This window comes from Mustela lutreola, chromosome 3, assembly GCF_030435805.1.
Source record: "Mustela lutreola isolate mMusLut2 chromosome 3, mMusLut2.pri, whole genome shotgun sequence".
In the NCBI taxonomy this organism is placed as follows: domain Eukaryota; kingdom Metazoa; phylum Chordata; class Mammalia; order Carnivora; family Mustelidae; genus Mustela; species Mustela lutreola.
The window spans coordinates 29,254,723-29,273,455 of NC_081292.1; the positions used below are offsets into that span (position 1 = coordinate 29,254,723).

The following is an 18,733-nucleotide window of genomic DNA, read 5'->3' on the forward strand; positions in this document are numbered from 1 at the left end:
TAGGATTAGTGCCTTTTCTTGTCCAAACAGAGGGATGGCTTTTCCTAATTTGCTTAAGATGTTTATTGGGAATGAATCCCAGAACAGGCCCACTGCAAAGTATTTAGATGTCATTAAAAAATTCAGATCGCCTGTCATTTACTAGCACACCAGCTCCTTGTTTCTAAACGTGAGTCGGACTTCTTCTTGCCATCATTTCCTCCATCATATCTCTCACTTCTCACAACAAACCCCCGTGCTTCTGCTCACGACCCCTCCCTCCCCCAGGCTCGGCATGCTTAGTCTTTTCTTTCCCATTCCGTGTCACCAAGAAAAGAGAGACCAGACTATGAGAACGAATGGTCTCCTACCCCATAACCTAAAAATAATCTGCAACCAGGATCACCCTGATCTCTTTTCCTGTATCGTTCATTCTCATGAAGTCACTCATTATCCATTCATTTGACATTCATTGATAACTTCTGCATGCCAGACATGGGGCTAGGGGCTGCAAACGCGTCGGGGAGTTAGATGCAATCCCTGCTGAAGAAGAGGAAAGAGCCGTTGCCTTCTCCTCTCTAAGGTAATGGCTTTGTCTGTGCTCTTGCTGGCACCCCTTGTGTCTCCCCAGGAATGCAGCCCTAGCAACCGTGAGTCTGGCTCTTGTCTCTGCAAGTAATTCCTCCCACTCTGCTTCGCTCTTTCCCATCAGGAGTTAAAGGCTTCAGGTTGGGCATCCTGGGAGGCTCAGTTGGTTAAACATTTGCCTTCTGCTCAGGTCATTATCCCGGAGTCCAGAGATAGAGTCCCACAGCGGCTTTAAAAATGAATAAATAAAGGCTTTAGGTTTCTCCTGTCTTAAGCAGGAAACAGAATAAAATAGACAAAAATACTCTGCCTTTTTTCTCCCTGCCATTGCTGTGCACACCCCCACCCACCCACCTTCTCTCAGAATCAAATTTGTTAAAAGTCATCTCTCTTACTCTCTGTTGAGTTTCCTGGTGCTCCATCTGCTGCCCCCCCGCCCCTGCCAATCCATTCATTCGCTACTTCATGGAAGCTAGTGTAGTCCCCCGAGCACTCTATGGGGATGGCACTCACAGAGGCTGCCAATGACTGTTCGGGTGCTTTTTCAGTTATCTTCACCTCTTTCTTTTGGCCTCCATGGAAAGTCTCCTCCTTTGGCCTTTGTGACTCTACTTCCTCCTGGCTTTCTTCCTCTCTCTCTGGCAATTCCTTTTATTTATTTTATTATTTTATTTATTTCCTATGTTTGTTTATTTTATGGGCTCTTCATCCCATTCTCTCCAGAATTCTGGCTACTCCAGGGTTGCTTGTCTATTCCACAAAATTTCCCCTAATAATCATATTTACCCCAGAGTCCCCAGCCAACCGTCTGGACTCTGATTGCTCCCAATCTGTATCTCCAGGCCAGGTGTCCTTCTGAGCTCAAGTCTGTATTTCAAAACTGTGGCCTTGTATTCTCTAGACATTTTGAATGGAACATGGGCAAGACCGAACTTAATATGCTCATTGCCCTGAAAAGTGTTCCTCTACTAATTGTCCTCATTCAGGCAAATTATACTACCCAATTAATAATAATAGTACCTAGCATTTGTCATGTCCTTGTTTCAGGCACCGTGCACAATGCTTTGTATGGATTATTGCACCAAATCCTAATAATTACCTTGAGAGATAGGTCCACTGTTAGCATCGCTCTCACAGATGAGCAAAGGGAGACAAATTTACAGGCTCATGTCACATCGTCAGTGGCCAACTCTGGCTCTGCTGTGGGGCACGAGATTCCAGAATGCAGATTCTCAAAGGTCACACCTCTTTCCCAGCGGTTCAAGTGACTTACCTTTGATTCCTTTCTGCACATCTACTCAGACCAAGTCTGATGATTAAATTCCAAATATATCTATTTCTTTCTATTCTACCTTATCACGGGAGGCCTTTGCCGAACCATCCAGTTATTCTGTCCCTATTGTTGTGGACCCCTCCTAGCCAATGTCCTTACTTTGGTCCAACCCTTCGCCTACATGAAGACAGGGATCTTCCTCAAGCACAGATCTGAGCATAATATGCTTCCCTTGCAATCTTTCCGTGACTTTACATACCCCTTAGAAAATTGTCCAAATACCTCTGTATCTTAGCTGAAGTCTTCGTTTCCTGGTTCCTGCCTGTCCCATCGGTCTCAGCTTTTGTTGTCTAGTCTTAATGAGCTATGGGACCTTCTCCAGACTGATGGTGATCTTTCTGGACTGCTGGCCTTCCCCAGTAGAGTTCCCCGTGCATAAACCATCTTCCTTCCCTTCTTCACCTATAAAATTTCTACTGATTTGCAAGGTGCAGCTTGGGAGTCCTCTTCCAGGAAGACTTTCTGATGTCCATCTGGCCCTGAGCCATCTAGGTCAGTAGAACTAGAACTACACCACTCTGGGCTTCTACTGATAGATAACACTTAGTCCTTTATGACTGTAAGTATCAGTTTACTTTCCTGTGTTTCCTATTAGACTGTGAACTTTTTGTGAGCAAGAGTTCTAACTTACTCATGTTTGTATCCTCCTACCTAACACTGTGCCTGATACATAGTAGGTTTTCAATTAAGCCATAGATGAGTAGGTGCAAATTTGTCCTTACGGCTCTGTTTTCCCATTCCATATAATAGCACCCTGGAAGGGACTGGAATTATTGAACAAGGATAATACTGCCACTGTGTGCTACAGTTGGTTTATACAAAAGTATTGATTTGATTGCTCCTAATTGATTAACAGAGAAATAGCTGGAGATCCACCTAGCACTTCATAATCTCTAGATTCTATTTCTCCTGTAAATTCACCCAGAATCCGAGCCTATTCCTATCTTTCTTTATAGAGCAGAAAATATATCCATGCACATTTTTTTTTCTCCTGCTCTCCCCCACCCTCATTTTCTACATACGTCATCTTTCAAAGGTTTGCCAAGTAGAATCAGTCACTGAGCAGAACTCCTGTCAGAGGAAATGTGGCATAGTATCAGTCCCAGACATTGCTGGAGGCTCCCGTTACTTGACTTCACAAATGATCTTTACAAATTCCTGGGGTGCTCGGCGTGTACCCTGCCTCTGTTCTCTCTCACCCTCACGATGGGTCCGCCTCTCTGAGCCACAGCCTCCTTCTCTAAGCTAAGAGCGGCTGGCTTGCAGAAAATCTGCTGAAATCTCCCGGAGCCATAAATCCCATTTAAAACTCAAAACGATGAAGGCACAGGATGGAGAGGCACAGGACACTTTACCTACTTGCAATTACTGGATAATTCTGCTCAGGCCAGCTATCCTAGGGGGACAGCCCAAAGTCACCAGGGCTGTCCACGAAAAGTTGCAGGATTCTCTTTTCCAAGATGATTTTATCTATTTTTATTGCAACAAAACAGGGCTATCAGGTGTTTTGCATTATCCATTCTATTTTGCGTGCACATTTAGCCTTGTGGAATTTTCATAGCAAACTTAATTTGTAGTTTAAATTCTCGTGTACCTCACACGCAGCTCCGGAGAGCCTCGTTCGACTCTGGTTCGCCAGGCCGTGACTTCCCAGTTTTAGAGAGATCCACTTACTCTTTTCACTGAAACTTCTCTCTCCCTAAACCTTCTCTCTCTCCCCAGCTTATTCTTCCTTATTTATTTTCCCTCCCACCTGGAGGGAAAGCAGCCACTAAGACTCTGTCTTTGGCCCTCTGGCCGTGTTCCAAGAGGGGAAACTAGGTCTTTCTGTCTCCAGCAAAGACCCTGGTCCTCTTCCAGCCTCTTAATCAGAGATTCCTCCCGAGCGTGATTTTTGTCCACTTCTCCTTTCCTCTCTTTACATTTAATCCTAATTATACCTTCTTTCCATTATCTTAATGATCCCCAAAGGCCCATATCTGATCTGATCCAGCTGACAATGTAAGTTTTTCCCAATGCTGAAGACATAACAATCTACAATGTCCAAATCCTCTCCTTAAGCTGAAGGTTTCTGACGGTGCTTTTGACATCTGTCCCTCCAGGTTGCCCTCAAGCGTCCCGCCGCTTGCAGGTCTCCTGGAGGGAACTGGGGGAGTCACACTGGACCCTCCTGTCTTCCTCATTCCTCACACCTGGTGTTTCCTCGTTATGTGTCAGTGTGTCCCTAGCACCATGGCAGGACACAGAGAGGAATGGGATGATGTCGCCGGGGTTGGGGAAGGCACGAGCCGGTGGGAGAGACCCTTGAACAAAGTACTGCGGCAACAGGGCGAGCCGCAAGCTGTGGGAACAAAGTGCCGATGAGAAGAGAGAAGCCCTGGCTCGGAGGCTGGGGGGGGGGGGGGGGCTCGGGGAAGCCTGAGCTGAGCGGTGAGTCAGGACGCGCGGATTGGAACAGGTCCAGGTCCAAGGGCGGCTGCAGAGCGCAGGCAGCTGGGGGCGTGTGCACCCTGGCTTGGACGCAGAGTAAAGTGAGGTGAGTTTAGGAACCTCTCCATGGGATGGTGTGCTGGGGACAGGGAGAAGACGGGTTTGGGGAATCCAAGAGTAAATGTAAAAAGAGCTGGGATTTAGGTTTTTCGGACTCTAGTGCTTGTGCTCCCCTGCCTTCCAATACATGTACCGTGTATGGGACCTCGTGATCCAACTGCTGCCTGGGCTGGGGACTTTTCACAGAGAGGTGTGGAAGCATCAAGATGGGGAGGGCTTTACAGGTGGGAAAAATTACATGAGCAATGTTGCAAAATGTACATGAGCCTGGTAGGTGTGGGGAAATGTGGTTTGATGTGCCTGACTCTATGGGGAAGGAATACATACAGATGAGCCCCCTCTTCCTCTCTGCTAGGTGCTGTGCTTTCTAAGGCTGCGACCTGTCCAGTCACCCTAGCTGAGGATCTGGGACTCCACTCAGGAACTTCTCTCTTCTTCATTGGTCAAATTAGTTGTTAAATCCTACTGATCATTCCTCCTAAATATTTCCCATACATGCCCCTTCCTCCCCATCCCTGCTGTTACCCCCTAACTGAAGCCTTCCTGGTTTCTTGTCTGCATAGTGAAAGCTTTATCTCGGTCTCCCTGGTTCTTGGCTCCCTCAGTTGTACAATTTTATGAGCCAAGTTCCCAAGGTCAAGGCCTTCGGTGGTTCCCCAGTGCCACAGAATCAAGTTCAGACACCTTCGGAAGACACACGGGAACTTCTGTGGTCTTGCCCTGGGCTCAGCTTGGTTACATAAATGACTACTTGTGCCGGTCTGAAGGTTTTCTCATTTTTCTTGTTGGGCTGGTGAAAGCCCACTCATTGTTACAGAGCAGAAGCGACTCTTACTCTGTTGGGGGCTTTAAGAACAGCGTTTGCCCTCCCTGTTGCCTCTTCGGCGCACTGTATAGCCCAACATCTTTTTCATATTTTTAAAGGATTTTATTTATTTGAGAGAGAGAAAGAGAGCTTGCATAAGAAGGGGGAGGGGCAGAGAAAGGAGAAGCAGACTCCCCACTGAACAGGGAGCCTGACGTAGGCCTCGTTCCCAGGACCCTGATGTCGTGACCCAAGTGCAGGCAGACATTTAACCAATGGAGCCACCGAGGTGCCCTCTGAGTGTTTTTAACAGCAATCTTTCATATTGCACTTAAAGACAGTGACTCTCACTGGTTTTCCAGAGCAATGCCTGGCTTGAAATTGGCACTCAATAAATGTTTATTGAATTAAATAAATAATGGATAAACAAAGCCAAAATAATGACGAAAGGGTCAGATGTTAGACAGTTTTAAAAGCGAGTCAGAGGAGATTGGGGATATTCCTTTTGAAAGAAGATGATGTGTACAAATTATTTTAGGAAAATGAGTCACATAGGGGTACTCAGATAGATTTATTCTCATTTTTATATTTTTTCAAAGGATTTTATTTATTTATCTGAGGGAGGGTCAGAGGGAGAAACAGATTCCCTGCCAAGCAGGAAGCCTGATGCGGGACTCAATCCCAGGACTCCAGGATCACGACCTGAGCCAAAGGCAGTCACTTAACCAACTGAGCTACCCAGGAGCCCTCATTTTTATACTTCTGTTCATGTTGTTTTCTTTCTCTGAGTTGCCATCACTCTGCCTCTCTCTCCATCCTGTCCAGTGCAGATCTCTCATTACAGACAGTATTTTAAAGGCTCATTGGAAAGCCAACAGGATTTTGTATAAAAAGTGAATTATTATTTGAGTCTGCCATATTTCTAAGTTAGCCTGTCCTGTCTGGGAGAAGGAAATCTCCATAAAAAGTTTTTCCTACTCACATAGTCACCGTTATATTGGGTAGTTGCTAATTTGGCTACTTTGGCATAAAAAAGGGATTCAACAGGGACACCTGGCTGGCTCAGTCAGTGGAGCACAGGACTCTTGATCTCGGGGTTGTGGGTTCAAGCCGCACGTTAGGTGTGGAGATTACTTGAAATAAAATGAAATAAAATCTTTTTTTTTAAAGATTTTATTTATTTATCAAAGAGAGAGAGGGGGGGGGAGAGAGCAAGTACAGGCAGACAGAATGACAGGCAGAGGCAGAGGGAGAAGCAGGCTCCCCGCCGAGCAAGGAGCCTGATGTGGGACTCGATCAGCACACTGGGATCATGACCTGAGCCGAAGGCAGCTGCTTAACCAACTGAGCCACCCAGGCGTCCCTAAAATCTTTTTTTTAAAGGGATTAAAAGAGAGATTTAATAAAGGACAAGAAAATTTTATTTAAAATCAGAGAAGTATATGTCATAAATCAACAACAGTATTTCCACAGAGCAAAATAGTATTGGAATTGACTGAGCCCCAAAGGAAGCAGGCATGTACTTTCTTATACCTTCATTCATTATACGTATAGAATTCTCTCTCTCTCTCTCTCTCTCTCTCTCTCTCTCTCTCACACACACACACACACACATACACACACACATACACACACACACAGGAACGTGCTGATAAATATTTAACCACTGGCTCTCCACCAAAAAGAGAAAGGCACTGAATTGTCATATTTGCTGATTTCCATAGATTACAAAACTCCACCCATGGCCAATTGTAAGCAACTAATGTGTCATCACTGAACACAGAGTTAAAAAGAGATGCTAACAACCCGCTCTTCCAAAGCTTGTGCTTTCTGGCTGCAACACACGACTGTGTGTACCCACTTTTGGAAGCCTGCTATGTGCTAGACACCGTGCTGAGCTCACTGAGGACACAAGGTTCTGCTCTTAAGGATATTAATGGCAATAGGGTGGTGGACAGACCACCAATTATGATACTTAAGGATTACTAAGCTAGCAGTATATGCAAAGTATTATGGAAACATAGGTAGAACACCTAACATTCATAGTTAGAGCTAGGAATTTAGTTATATAAGTCTGCCTGAGAAATTCAGGGAAGGCTGGGGGGGGGGGTGCCTTGGGACATCATCTGACCTGAGACTCAGAAGATCACTGGGAGTTGGCCAGATGAAGAGCATTCTGGCTGAGAGAACACAACAAGTTCAGAGAACTACAAATAATTCAGGATCACTGCAGCATGAAGTGTAAGTGAGGAAAGCCACAGGAGAGTAAGCTGAACACACAGGAAGGAGGCAAGATCCTATTTGCTAATGCTAAGATGTTTCAACTGTAGGCCTCAGGGAACCATACAGATCACTTGGATAATATATCTCTGGGAGAGGGAGCCCCTAGTGAACAATGTACAGAGTGATTTGGGGAGATTGGAATTGGAGCCCAAGAGGCTGGCGAGGTGTGTGCTGGATGAAAGGTGGGGGGAGTGGGGCGCGAGGCCCATGGCGGTGTGAGTGGGGTAAACGAACAGGACAGTTATGAGCTAGAATCACTTGGACTTGGCTATATAAGGTGGAAGGCACCTTAGAGAGACGCCCAGATTTTTGACGTGGGACTATCAGATAAGAAAGAGGAAAGTCGGGATTTACGAAGAAAAATAATGGGTTTAGTTTTAGACACATTGGGTTTGATGCGCTTATGTGATGTCCAAAAAGCAATGAACTGTTGCTAGAGCCCCGTGCTAGAGACTTGTAAGCGGGTCTGGACACAGAGCAGGAGGATGACAAAGGGCGCAGCTGCAGAAGCGGGAAGGGAGTCGGATGCAGCAGGTGTAGACGGCCTTCACCGGACTGTTGCCTTTCGTGGGCCCGCTGTGAGGAGACTAGACTGCTCTGTCCCTGAACCTGCCCCATCATCTCCCAGCCTCTCCTCTTTGGAGCTCTGCTCCCCGCTTCTCCCCGTGTCTTCTCAGGGCTGCTTTGAGATGTTCTGTCGATCTTTACCGGCTCAACTCAACAGCAGGGACTACACGAAGCCTCCCTCCCCTCTCCCCCATTTTGCTTCTCCCTCCCAAAGCCGTGTCCTCTATCCAGAACACAGTGGGCGGCTCAGGATTATTTGTGCACTTGGCCAACGGTGAGTTCCTCGGAAGATGAAGAGTTCGTCTCTCTGTGTCCCTGCGGCCCCCACACTTACGGCAGTGCTAGGTGCTTTTTCAGGATTGTGAGTGGACGTTTCATTAAGTTGAGGAGGATATTGAATACAAAGTGCCTATTGCCCAATTTTGCTTAACGTTGACCTCACTCTAGCTTCATATCTCTCACCCTTCCCCCCGCTCATAAAGGAGCCTAAAGACAGGGAGCCAGCCGAGCCTTCCTCTGTCTGGAACCTGGGATATCTGCTCGCTATTTGAAGAATGTGCAAAAAGCTACGTAAAGAAATACGGTTTGTCATTTTCAAAGTTAGCTGATTTTTTTAAAAACTTTTCTTAAAGACTTTTATTTCTTTATTTAACAGAGAGAGAGAGAGATCACAAGTAGAGAGGCAGGCAGAGAGAGAGGGGGAAACAGGCTCCCTGCTGAGCAGAGCGTCCCATGAAGGGCTTGATCCCAGGACCCTGAGATTATGACCTGAGCCGAAGGCAGAGGTTTAACCCACTGAGCCACCCAGGCGCCCCTGGGTTAGCTGATTTTTTTAAAAAGCTTTATTTGTTTATTTGAGAGAGAGCTTGAGCAGAGGGATGGGCAGAGGGAGATGGGAGAGAATCTCAAGCAGACTCCCTCCTGAGTGTGGAGCCTGACAAAAGGCTCGAACTCACAACCCTGAGGTTATGACAAAGAGCCCGATGCTTAGCTGACTGAGCCACCCAGTTGCACCTCAAGATTAGCTGATTTTAAGAAGTGTGTGTGTGTGTGTGTGTGTGTGTGTGTGTGTGTGTCTAAATTAAGAATGCTACAGGAGTACATCTCCTTTTTTGTAAGCACGTAGGAAAATGTATTTTTCTGTACTGGTGTAATTATGCCACAAAGCTACAAATATAAAACTGGAAATAAACAATGTTCATCTAACCAAGAGACACAAGGCTCATAACTCTAGGGGTTTTTTGCTGAGTCAGTTTATGGGTATGTGCAGAGTCTTTCCTTGTACAGAATGGGAAAGGGATCATGGAAAGCTGTTCTTTGACGATAAAGATAAGATGGCTCACTTAGATACCTGTGTACTAAGTGAAAAAAAAATCACATTTTTTTCCCATCTTAGTGAACTTTATTACTAGGAAGGATACAGGTGAATGCAGACAAATGAAATAAAACCATTAGAAATGAAAAATGGATTTGTGAAAATAGTCCCGGTAAACTCGAGAGATCTCTGATTTAGCCTGATGCAGAGGAGTTTAGTTTCATTAATTTGTCAGTACGATGAACCATAGATGAAACCCCCCGTACAACATAAGGGACTTTCTCCTCTCATATCCCAGCCTACAGCCTGATGTTACACTGTTATGCCTCCTTTCCCTCCTGTCTCAGAGGGGTTTCCTTGTTCAAGATTTCTTCGAAAAGCAAGCAGCGCTGGAGGCAGGATTTGGAGGGAGACAGGGGGAGAAGAGAAAAGACACATTTAAGCCCTTCCTTGATCTGGATTCTTCACTTTCCAGGAGCCTATTGCACCTGTGGAACACGCCTAGGGGGCTGCAGAGGGGGTTGCAGATCAGCGAGAAGGGTAACCAACGGGACAGGCAGGAAGAGAGCAAACACGAATTTGGTCACAGGCATCTCATTGCATTTGGACAAAAAGTCTATGAGTAATTGTTATTCCCCTTTTATTGATGAGAAAATCAAGGCTAAGAGAAACTGATACAATCTTACCCATCTTCTTTTACTCTTCTATATTCCTTGAGAATATTAATTTCAACATTTTATGATTTATATAAATCATATATATATGATTTATACCCCACCTGAAATTAATATTCTCAAGGAAAATAGTATATATATATGTGTGTGTGTGTATATATATATATATGACTGTAATCATATTAAAAAGACCAAGTGAAACCATAAGAAAAAGAATATAAGCCCATGCTAATAACTGTGGTTTGGGGACGTGGGGTAAAGGAGGCCTTTTTTCTTATCCTGGTTTTCTGTAGTTTTCCATAATACACATGATTGCTTTCATATTGTCATCAGCAGTAACAATAGCAACAGCAGCAAAGGCATGGGTTGCTTTAGAAAGGAAAGTGTCTTTTGTTTCTTGGGCATGCTGTGTTCCTCTGGTAAGGTAGAAGGCTTGTAAGAAATTTCTGAAAACAAAGACTGGAATTTTAAAGGCTTCCTCAGTCAAATAAAACCTATAATGAAAAACTTGCCATAAACTCATGGAGTTTGTATTTGGACTCTGTTCCACAGTTCCCCCACCAGAGAAAAAAAGGAATGAATTAGGGAGACTCGGTGTAAAAGAAAAACGGTAGTCTGCTCCGTACGATATTCTTCTGCACACCCCAGGATCCGTGGAAAGCAAATGCAAATATTTGCATTTGCTTTGTGTGTAGCCATAGTATAGACCATTACCAAGATTTTTTGTGCCTCCAAAATACCAAAGGACCCAATCAATTGCTTCGAAATAAACAGTCAATAATTTGAATATTTTATCCACCCAACTCTCTGCATTGGAATGGACAAAACCAACAGCTCTTCTGCAACTGTGTGAAGAGAGCTGAAATGGGACAAGTGGGCTCATTTACTCTGGGTCTCCTCGATATCAAAACAACCAATTATAAAGCCAAAGATTTAGTCAATCAGATAAATCCTTTATCTCCACAGTTCCAAGCCACGGTTTTGATGTTACACTGTAACATTTAGTCAATTACCAAATATTTAGTCAGTTTCCTAAAATATAATTGAATCTCTAAATAATAGGGAAAGGAAAAGCTCTGATCTGGATTTTCTGCATGGGGGATAAAAGTTAAAAACAAACAAAAGTGCTCTTTTGTCCCTTACATATAAATGCTCTTTTATTTCCTTTTTTAAATGGAGTTCTCTTAGGCTATACACATTTGACTTTAATAACTTGGTTAGGAAGACTTGTCCCAGAGAATATTTGTTAAAATGTAAATTAAACTTGCCTGGAAGAAAAAAATATGCAGAGAAAAATAGTAAAATAAAAGACCCTCGGTTCTAGGAGGTGGAGGTTTGAACCTTTTGAAGACTTGAGAAAAGAACAATTTTAGAAGAGAAAAAGGCCAAGGGAAGGCACGTTGATTTTGGACAAAACTGCTTGCCTTGCGTGGCTCTCACTGGTACTCAGGAGGAGGGGCGCTTGTGTCTCCTGGGCTCAGAGCCCTGGAGCTGCTGTCTCAGCTGGTGTGTCTGTTACGTTCACAACTCACCCTTTCTTTCTTTCAAACATGTCTCTGGTTCACACCCTCCTTTAAGTCCTCCTGATAGAGAATCTTCCTACCTCATGCCTGAATCACCACCAACAATGTCCAAGGCGGCCTTTCTGCTCCCTGTCTCCTGCCCTCCAAATCTGCCTCATCCCCATGTTCATCAGCCCCCGAACCAGTTTGCTCACTACTGTTACACACACACACACACACACACTCCTATTTAATCCAATCTTTCTTTTTACTACTCCCCCAAATACATCATTCATTGTAGTCAACCAAATCACTCGACACCATAAAAATCCCACCCAAGGGCCCTTCCTTGTCTCCTGTCCAAACCTGTAACATTCTCATCCCAGCCAGGTTCTGTCTGTGTGGAACGCTGTCCCTCTTGACTCTTTTTTTTTTTTTAAATAATTTTTTATTTTTTATAAACATATATTTTTATCCCCAGGGGTACAGGTCTGTGAATCACCAGGTTTACACACTTCACAGCACTCACCAAAGCACATACCCTTCCCAATGTCCATAATCCCACCCCCTTCTCCCAAACCCCCTCCCCCCAGCAACCCTCAGTTTGTTTTGTGAGATTAAGACCTCTTGACTCTTACTTTCCAAATTAGCTCCCTCCTTTCAGAGCCTTCTCAAATGCCACCTCTTCCATGAAGCCCTCCCGGATCCCTTTAGCCCCATAATGTCCTTTCTCTTCTCTGAACACCTATCCCATCTATAATCAAGACTGAATTTCATGACATATTACTCCCGTGCATTTCCATTGATTCATACACCAGCCCATGTCTCTCAGGCGGTGCGTTATTGGCATGTGTCACAGGGCACTTCTTCAAAGGGCGGGGCTGACTGGCTCGTTTCAGGACATTTGGCACCCCTCCCTCTTGAATGCTGACAGTGATGCTGTGGTGACAAACCCAAATGCTCCGAATACATTTCCAAATGCCTTAATTATTAAAAAGTCCCTTAGAGAAGTTACTATAACATATACACATCTGTTCAACAACTACTCTGTTTAAATGGTGACTGTGTATAGTATTTCAAAGAATGAATCTGTATTTCTCTAACAGTTGCCAACACACTGTAAATCTGGGAAGGGAGCTAACTGTCAGGTGTCAATTACCACTCCATTTCATAAGATGTCTCACTGAGCCCTCCTGGTGACCCTGGATGCTGCTATTGATCTTCCTCTCCCAGATTAGGAAACTGAGGCTCAGAGAGTTCTACCTGTTCAAGCTCGTACTATTCGACTGGAACCCCTGCATGTAAGCCCAGGATTGTCTGGAGCCAAATCTTTGACTTTTTCTTCTATCACCAACCTCTCGAAAGGCAGCCTCTCTGTAACAGCTTTGAAACAGGAGCGTGAACATGTAACTTAATTACCAATTTAAAGCACATTATTAATGCTGATAGGTACTAATGACGATAATTGAGAGGAAGGACATTAGACCGGACCAACAATTTTTTTTAGAATTTATAACAAGAATATAAATTGGAGTCTAGTGAACAAATTTACTCACTGACCTTCTTTGCTGCAGACATTAACCCATGTTTGATCTCTAACTGAGATGTATATATTCTTTACTTTCTTACTGTATTTGTTAATGTTTGTCTTGGCAGATGGTCAACAGCTCTCTCTAAATTTCCCTTAATCAAGTTTTGAGTAATGGATGCCCAAACGTGCCTTGTATTAGGTAGCACTGCTAGACCCAAAGTGATAGGAATCTAAGAGGTGGCAATGGTTCTCAGGTCTTCCCTCTCTAGTATTAAAATATCTTTCATTAAAAATGTTCTATTAAATCAGACTTCACAGTATCATTTAAAATGGTTATATACTCCCTTTAAGTTATAGTTTCTTATTCATTTCATGCATATCTACAACACCCAAACACCCACATTCATTAGTAGCTCATTTCAGTGTGTGCCCATATGTCCAATTAAGATTCTTTTTAAAAAATGTTTATTTAATGATATATTTTCAACATTATAAATAAAATTTAGACTTCTTTGGTATTTAGGGAAAAAAAAGAAGAAGAAATATCATTGGGACGCCTGGTCAGTGGGTTAAGCCTTTGCCTTCGGCTCAGGTCATGATCTCAGGGTCGTGGGATCGAGCCCCCCATTGGGCTCTCTGCTCAGCAGGGATCCTGCTTCCCTCTCTCTCTCTGCCTGCCTCTCTGCCTACTTGTGATCTCTGTCTATCAAATAAATAAAATCTTAAAAAAATAAATAAAATAAATTTTTATTTAATTATTTTCAGTATTCCAAAATTCATTATTTATGCACCACACCCAGTACAGTTAAGATTCTTCATATAACAGCTAATCTAGAGTTCAGGAAGTAATAACATGTATATAATCCACATGTGTACTTGAACATTTAAAGTATGCTCAGTTTCTATCTGTGCATGCCAGAAGAGCTGTATTCCCTGCAGTGGATAAAAAGAGAAAAAGCCAGTTTTGCTGATTTCAAGTTTTCTTTCTCAGCTATGAGACTAATTGTTTGCTATGTGTTTATTCTGCTTCGCAAAGAAGAAAAAGGAACTGGAAGCTAAGTCCATTAAAGAACTTGGGACAATTGTGTCAATACAGCTGAAAATGTATATGATATAGAAGTGTTTTATTCCTATATTGTCTTATAAACTGTATCTACTGTAACAAACTTACATTTCATCCACTAGTAAAACCACTGTCTAGCTGTAACCACATCCACATTTGGCCATCTAAAAGCGTAAAGGGATTTTTGATTATGGTTGCCAGGAGAAACACATTAAAAAAAAAAAAAAGTAACCATTCTTTGTGACAAAAGAATTGAGCTTGGTATTAGGTTTTTTACCAGAATACTTCCAGAGCGCATTTTCAGTTTCTGCATGCTGGGACACTTTGTAGGGAGCTGGGGAAGAGGGTGATAGACTCGCTCCCCACTAAAAACCACTAAGTCCAGGACCGGGAACTCCTTTCAATTATCTGTCTCAGTGAGCAGCTGTAGAATGGTAGAAAAGTTTCATTACGGCTCTGACTCATCTTTTCTCCAACTATCTTATCAAAGCTTTGTCATGCCATAGAATACTTAAAGCTATCCAGCTGCTCCCCAGAGAAGACACAAATAGTGCATGTACTTCGAGAACATTTCCCAGAGAGGCACACACATTTTAAAAGTGGATTTCTAGGGTTTCTGTTTATATTTCATTGTATCATCCCAGTCCCTACACTGAGAACTGCTGGTGTGCTATCACATTTCCCCCCACCTATTTTTAGATCTTTGGTTACTTTAGAGATGGATTTAATAGGTAAAGCAGAAGTTTACACTGTGAAACATGAGCATGATTGTATTTTGGTTTTGCCAACAGCTCAGTAGGGCAAAGAACTCTATGCCTGCAAAGAACTCTATGCCACATTTTTCCCCTGGACTTGGTGCCTCAGATTTGCTTACCTGCTTCCTTGAAGATACTGTGCTGTTGAAACATCTATTGGAGGTCTTTGCATTTAAATTCTTGTTCTGATGGGTTGAGTCATTTTTCCATGTCATAGAGTTTTCTTTAGGATCTGAAGGAAGAGGATTTAAGAAGAGGATCCTAGCTATGAATCCATAGAGGACGGTGGCCAGTATCATCGGCACAACATAAAAGACACCGAAGTCCATTAGGTAAATAGGTGAGTAATAATTCCTGGAGATCTTGTAGCCACAGGACACCACGATAGCATTTTTGTAGGTGCTAATATTGAGATCCAGCAAGAAGAACCAGAGCATACAGTAAATGGATGTGAAAGCCCAGACGAAGATGATGATCTTTTTGGCTCTGGAAAATGTGCAGAGAAACTGGGCTTTGATGGGGTGACAGATGGCTATATACCTCTCGATGGTAAAGGCTGTGATGGAACAAGAGGATGCATTAATGCCCAAATACTGGAGATAAGTGATGCAGAGGCAGCCAACATAGCCGTAGACCCAGGAGCCATAGAGACTGTCCGTGATGTTGGGGAGGCCGGCAGCCACCAAAACCATGAGATCGGCCACTGCCAGACTCACCAGGTAGCAGTTTGTGGGGGTCCTCATGTGCTTGGTCCTCATGACCACCAGCACCACCATGATGTTGCCCACGATGCCCAGACCACAGATCACGAGCACAAGTAAGATGGTGACCACTTGGTACTCGAGGGCCACCACCGCTCTTGGCTGAAGCTGTGTTTGGTTCAGTTCACTCACTGTCTCGTTTTCCATCTTCATCGGCTGGATGTTTCTCAGAAGCACTTCTCAAAACATCCTCTTCCTGGTGACCTGCCTTTATCTCCGTGCTTTCTCCCCCTGCGAAAAGTTACAGCCCAGATTCATTCACAGCCTCCCAGCTTCAAAGGGAGCCAGTCCCGGACGGGTAGCTCTCTCTTCCTCTGCTTTCACCTCCCGTATTTCTCTAGTACCTGGGCTCACGTGTACTTCTGAAAACTCCTTATTGAACCTCTACTGTAGGCTGGAGGTACCGTTTTTGACCAGCTTCATCAGAGGCACCTGTTTCCTCTTAATGGTGAAAAACGGGGAAGTGAAACAGAGGAAGCTCCCTACTTTGAGAGGGTGCCCAGTAGGAAAAACTAAGTGATATCTGCTAGCTGAAAAATAAATACAGAAACCTCTCAGATGCTTGGGAAAAGGGGAAAGAAGAAAAAGGGATGGGGAGGGGGGTAGAGGGAGCAGAGACGCTCAATGATGAAGCTTGGTAGGAATTTAACGTTTGCCTCCTTTGCTCTCAGAGGGTGGGATCACCGGGCCAGGAAACCACAAGTCTTTGAGCCCCCTTGTCCTCTGCCCCCTGCCCTACCTTCCCCGTAGAAACCAATTTCTTCTCTTACCTTTTCTTCTGTGGCGCTGCCTGCTTTTTCCCGGGTGGATGAAGCAGTAATAAGTGCAAGTTTCCAATCCCGCAGGAGGGTCTCGTCTACTTTGTGGACGGGGAGACCACTTAGCTCCGCAGCTCCTCGGAACCCTTTGCAAGTGCTGGGGGACCGCACAGCCTCAGCCTGGAGGGGAGCCGCGCGGGAGCCGCGCTGCGAGGCTGTCAAATCACAAAGCGTCCCCTAATGAGCACACTCCCTCTCTCCTTCTCTCCCTCCGTCTCTCCCTCCATCACCGCCCCCCGCCCGTCCCCCCTCCCCCCTCCCCACTGACAACTGCCCGTCCCTTCTCACGGATTCATTCATGATCTTCTTGCCTTGAAGGATTTCCTTTTAAGTGTGCTGAAGACACCGTCCTCAGTCTGGAAGGTTGCAATTCTAAGCAGGGATCCCCCAGAGCAGTGGGGGACGGCATTTGCTTCTAGTCGTTTCTAGTCGAAGTCCTACAGGAACTCCAGGACCTGAGCAGCCCTGAAATAAGTATTTACACACCCTGTGTGATAGGACTTTGGGGAAAGCAAATCCTTCTCAGTCCAGACACGGCCCTTGAAGCTTGAAATATCTGTCTGAAAAACAAATACAGAAATCAACTTCTTCCTCTACTATGGAAAGAAATCAACTTCTTCCTCTACTATGGAAACCCTTAAACCCATTTCTCCGGGAGCCACAGACACCGGCTCCTTCCTCTCGTGGTATATGAATGGAAAATGAGTTAAAATTGATTTTTAAACCATTTCAGCTGCATTCTTCTTAGGCTTATAAAATTGTATTTCTAAAAACGCTTTGAGCTAGGAATACTGACTTAAATCTACATGTTATCTGTTCAGTTTGTTTTTTAATTCTGGCTCTGCATCACTTACTAGAATCTCTCTACCTGTTCTGGATGCCTCTCCCCTCTTCCCCCACGTCTGGTATACGAGCCACGGGTCCAACCCAGCAATGTTTTGTGTGTATTTATCTTTAGGTGAAAACTTCCTAAGGAAATCTAGGCCAGGGCCGCTCTGGTACCACATATCTGAAGGGAAACGTCATAGATGCTTCTTTTTTAGAAAATATTTAAAAATTTATTATTTAAAAATCTTAAATCTTAAAAAAAAGGATTTAAAAAATCAGCTTGATTTTTATTACTCTAAAGTAGCTCATGGGCAAATCCTTACCGTTTTATAGAGGCTCAGAAAGCCTGTCTCCCTTCCATAGGCACCAAACAAATGAATGTTAATGTTTTTCTACTTTTATTTTATGAACTGATGCCAAAAAACAACCTTGAACCAAATTCTCTGTATGATGAATAGTTTGATTCTCTGTTTTAAGAAGTTCAGATGTTCTTCCTTCTAGACGCGGATGGAAGTGTAGAGTTTGAGTACCTAAAATCATGGGGATATCAAAACCCCGTGCAAGGCTAGGTACCAACAAGATGAAGGTGAATTCTGGATCACACTGAGTGATCCCACCCTCTGAATCCCCGGAGGGCTCCTTGACTATCTACTCTTTTCAAAGCATCGTATTACAAATGAATGGCCCACGACCCAGATTCAGCTCTGAGACATTTGTTCTCTGGTGTGTACAATGGTGGCTCAAGTGTGATCTAAAATAATTTGAAGGTTGTCTGCTTTTCAAAAATTGGGAGATTTTCTACTAACTCTGAATTCCTGTCTTTCTTAAAAATTAGAGAGATGGGGGCAATCCTGGGTCTTTATTCCTGAATAGAAATAAGCATCTGACGTTGAGTTGTGGTTGTGGGTAGCAGTACGTGGGGGTCCTTCGCAGGGGATGTGCCCTCTTCCATTTCTCTCACCCCCCACTTCCTCTCTTTTGTCTGTCACACCTGCCAGCTTCACTTGGCCATCACACGGCACCGGCCTCTGTAACCATCTGAGTCTTGGTTCCTTACCACGTGCAAGTTCCTCAGAGACAGTAGACAGTGTCGGTCACCCCGAGTGGGATTTCTGCTGGAGTTCTTCTAGCTTCCTGCCCAACTGGCTTAGCACACTTCCTGCCTCTCTCTCTGGGTTGGAGAACAGAAATGACTCTGAACACCCCTTTTCTTGATAAGTTAGCCCTTTACATTCTGGAATTAAAACAATAATGCTTCCCAGGAGAGACACTGCCTCCCTTCCTCACCCCAACCCCATCACCTCCAACCCAGAATATCTCTTGAAAAGTCATACTTTGAAAGTACATCTTCCTACCCCCCCCCCCCCCCCCCAGGATTTTA

General features: G+C 44.2%; 1 protein-coding gene across 1 annotated transcript in view; it reads right to left on the minus strand.

Annotated features, from left to right (window-relative positions):
* TRHR (thyrotropin releasing hormone receptor) overlaps positions 1-16,744 on the minus strand; it is a 37,512-nt gene extending 20,768 nt beyond the window's left edge. The window contains exons 1-2 of the mRNA XM_059168908.1: positions 16,477-16,744; positions 15,065-15,937 (exon numbers count right to left, since the gene is read on the minus strand). Of these exons, the coding sequence (XP_059024891.1) occupies positions 15,065-15,859 (795 nt within the window). The 5' untranslated portion in view covers positions 15,860-15,937; positions 16,477-16,744. The remainder of the gene's footprint in view (positions 1-15,064; positions 15,938-16,476) is intronic.
* Positions 16,745-18,733: the final 1,989 nt, after the last annotated feature.